The sequence below is a fragment of the Sardina pilchardus genome, chromosome 15 (assembly GCF_963854185.1).
Source record: "Sardina pilchardus chromosome 15, fSarPil1.1, whole genome shotgun sequence".
Taxonomy (NCBI): Eukaryota; Metazoa; Chordata; class Actinopteri; order Clupeiformes; family Clupeidae; genus Sardina; species Sardina pilchardus.
In genome coordinates, this window is record NC_085008.1 from 27,322,871 (window position 1) to 27,325,370 (window position 2,500).

General features: G+C 43.7%; 1 protein-coding gene across 3 annotated transcripts in view; it reads right to left on the reverse strand.

Annotated features, from left to right (window-relative positions):
- The window catches only part of ttc39a (tetratricopeptide repeat domain 39A), a 33,764-nt gene that overhangs the window by 10,934 nt on the left and 20,330 nt on the right, over positions 1–2,500 (reverse strand). For all 3 annotated transcript variants that reach the window (XM_062555671.1, XM_062555670.1, XM_062555672.1), the window contains 3 exons: positions 1,625–1,689; positions 1,290–1,389; positions 1–26 (listed from right to left, as the gene is read on the reverse strand). The exon at positions 1–26 is cut by the window's left edge and continues 40 nt beyond it. In XM_062555671.1, the coding sequence (XP_062411655.1) occupies positions 1–26; positions 1,290–1,389; positions 1,625–1,689 (191 nt within the window). The remainder of the gene's footprint in view (positions 27–1,289; positions 1,390–1,624; positions 1,690–2,500) is intronic.

Consider the following 2,500-nt stretch of genomic DNA (forward strand, 5'->3'; position numbering starts at 1 on the left):
GTCCTGGTGGGCAGCAGGGACAGCATCTGAAGGCAGAGGGCAGAGAGGATGAGAACCTACACCGCTAACCATATGACTATCACTCCATAAGGGGCGGAGAGGATGAGAACCTACCTACACAGCTAACCATATACAGTATAGTATGACTACATTATCACTACATAACAGGGATGGAAATTAGCACCAGCCACCGGCCAAATGCTGGTAAAATGTGAGAGTGGCTGGTAGATTTCAGACACAAAGTCATATTTTAACATTGAGTGGCTGGTTAATTTGACCAGAAATCTGCTATTGGCTGATACAATTTTAAAATGTTAAGTTCTACCCCTGCTACATAAGCACTACAGGTATGAGAATCACTGTACACGCCACATCACTACAAACACCACATTCAATTATTATTATGTCTTAAGTCATAGTACTAGCTCTTAATTCATAGTATTAGGTCTTAATTCATGTTTTACTATGTTGTCTTGTCATACCACCAGGGGAAGTGCATTGAATTTCGCTGTTATGTGCCATGACAAAGGTATTCTAATTTTAATTCCAATACGTATACAGCACAAAATTACTGATGCGGCACTCTTTGATGTCGCCGCCACACGATCAAAAGTTCCAAAAAACCTGCGCTGAATGGCTGAATCGCAGGAGGTTGGGATGTACTTCTGGACGCTGGAGGGTGTAAATCAATTAACTTATAGACTACTGACTAAGAGATTGGCTGTTAATAGTTCCAAAACTCCCATAACGCAGAAGTAGCCAGGAAAAAGCGCTGCCATTTTTTCCCATGGAGGTTTATGGGAGTGTCGCCACTCTGTTCTCTGATCTACCGCTCTGGTAAAACCCAGCACAACCCTTCACGTTGACGGTTGACCGCATTTCCATATCAAGCATCTGCTTGGCAACCGATAGAGGAAATCGATTTTTTGGCACATTGGCAGATTATTATGCATGAATAATTCATCACATTTCTCGTTGCATTTATTTGATATACTCTTGTCAGGTATGTTGTTACCGTTTCAGAAAAGTAATAAGTCACTCGAGTCCATCCGTTCCACTGACTTTAGAACAGCTTTAGAACGCTGCATGTTATGCTAACAACTCCCCTTAGCTGTTCTCGAATCAGTGGAAGCTACGGCCTCTCTGGGCCTATTGCTTAAATACATTATAACCACACACTATCAGCACATAATAATAGCATAATCTCACACAACACAACATCCCTACACATACAGATGCACATACAGAATATCACATCAGAAACACAAAGTGGGCGTGTAGGTGCTCACCAGGTTGAAGGCTCCCACTCCAAGCTTGACCCCTCCTTCAAAATGTCCGTGGTTGTCCCCTTGGGCGAAACCAGAGGACTGGAGGACTGTGTGAAGCTCCCTACAGCACACAGGCACACACACGCGCACGCACACACACACACAAAGATTAAAATATCAGTTTATGCACAGTGGTAAGGCCCATAGATGTATGTTTGCTCACACTGTGCAAAAAAGGACAAACAAAGTGAGGATACAGATGGCATCACCTCCCAGGACACAAAACATCCCACACACACAAACACACCTTGCATCACCATTGTAGGAGAACAACATAACGACCCTGTAAGACTTACTTGTATATCTGGTAGCTGTTTCTGACTTTGATGCCTCCTTTGATGAAGCTGATCATGTTTTCATCCTAAAGTGATTGACAAAACACAACATGTGATTAGAAGATAAGGAGAGAATCAGGCTAAAACAGCTTTATGAGGGGCGGCGGCATTCTACACCTGGGCCAGCTCTAGGCTGGCTAAAAGCCCACCTAAGCATAGTGTCTTGCCCACCCAAACAGTTGTGCATCTGCCTCAAACCCAGCTTTTAGATACAGATGCGTTGGTGTTGAGTGTAATGGTAGCTAGCTGGTACATAGCTGTGTAGTAGGCCTATGCATGTGTGTTAGGTCTCCCACCACTGATGCCTTAAAGGAAAACTATTGTTTTTAGATAGATGTCTGATTCTCAAAGTCTCTGAGTATCATCGGTATGATGAAAAAAAAAAGCAAAAAAAAAAAAAAAACAGAAGCAATCGGTGCTCAAGTTGCTGCAACAGCTAGAGTAGCCAGGCAGCTACAGTAGGCGTGTCTCCTTTACCCTGGCTCTGGGACTTTTTTGGGGGAAGGTACATTACGTTTTTTTTTATTAAGGCGAAATAGGGTCTGATATTTTCACAGTTGGTAGATTATTACAGTATGAAGACTGAAAAATATTTTTGGTGGATAAGATCGCTGGTATAGCTGCGTAGTATTTATTTGAAAAGTCGGTCTATGGGACTTAACATTGGAGCTGCTCTTTGATAGGAACGCAACCGCTTGGGGCGCTGGTTTTCACTTTCCCTCCCTACACAGGGCCATCACTGTAATGGAGACACAACGTCTGAGAGGACCAGGCCAGTCGCGGCCCGGTCAAAAGTACCTTCCCCCAAAAAAGTGGGGGGCTGTTGGCAGGGATGGG